We start from the raw sequence: 967 nt of genomic DNA on the forward strand, positions 1-967 counted from the left end.
GCGGCGGCGCCCGCGGCCCCCGCGGACCGTCGTAACCGCCGGCGAGAGCCGCGCCGACAGACCCGCCGCCGCCCCGCGGGGGCCGCCGCCGCGGCAATTGCAAGCGGCCGGAGGCCTGGCCGGCGCCACGGGTGCCCAAAAAAATGGCCGGCATGCCGCCCGCCAAAGCCTTTTGCCCACACCATTTGAGCGTGCCGGACAAGTCGCCGCGCCGCCGTCGCCGTCGTCGTCCCGGCGCCGAGCGCCGCGCCGGCGCGAGAGCCGGTCGCTTTCGTCGCGGGCCCGCCCATGGCGCCCGCCGCCGGGGGCGGCGGCCGCGAGCTGGCGCCGCTCGCCAAGTACAAGCTCGTCTTCCTCGGGGACCAGGGCGTGGGGAAGACGTGCATCATCAACCGCTTCGTCTACGACTCCTTCGACAAGAACTACCAGGCGACGATCGGCATCGACTTCCTGTCCAAGACCATGTACCTCGAGGACCGCACGGTGCGCCTCCAGCTCTGGGACACGGCGGGCCAGGAGCGGTTCCGGAGCCTCATCCCGTCGTACATCCGCGACTCGTCCGTCGCCGTCGTCGTCTACGACACGACGGCGCGCGCGTCCTTCCTCGACAGCTCCAAGTGGATCGCCGACGTCCGCGCCGAGCGCGGCGACGACGTCGTCGTCGTCCTGGTAGGGAACAAGACGGACCTCGCCGACCGGCGCCAGGTCTCCGTCGAGGAGGGCGAGGCCAAGGCGCGCGCGGAGCGCATCCTCTTCGTCGAGACGTCCGCCAAGGCCGGCGTCAACGTCAAGCGCCTCTTCCGCGACGTCGCCGCCGCGCTGCCGGGCGCCGCGGGCGCGCCGCCGCCCGCCGCGGGCCTCGTCGACATCAAGCTCACCGCGAACCCGAACGGCGCCGGCGACGACGGCGCCGCCAAGTGCGCCTGCTGAGGGGCGCCGCGGGCCGCGGGGGGGGGGGGGGGGCCGG

General features: G+C 74.6%; 1 protein-coding gene across 1 annotated transcript; it reads left to right on the forward strand.

The window, feature by feature from the left end:
• Positions 1–288: 288 nt before the first annotated feature.
• Positions 289–930, forward strand: AURANDRAFT_35265 (hypothetical protein; the record flags this gene model as incomplete). The annotated part of the gene is made up of 1 exon (XM_009044632.1): positions 289–930. The coding sequence occupies one exon, from the start codon at positions 289–291 to the stop codon at positions 928–930; it is 642 nt and encodes a 213-aa protein (XP_009042880.1).
• Between the last annotated feature and the right edge of the window lie 37 nt (positions 931–967).

This window comes from Aureococcus anophagefferens (genome assembly GCF_000186865.1).
Source record: "Aureococcus anophagefferens unplaced genomic scaffold AURANscaffold_554, whole genome shotgun sequence".
Lineage (NCBI taxonomy): Eukaryota > Pelagophyceae > Pelagomonadales > Pelagomonadaceae > Aureococcus > Aureococcus anophagefferens.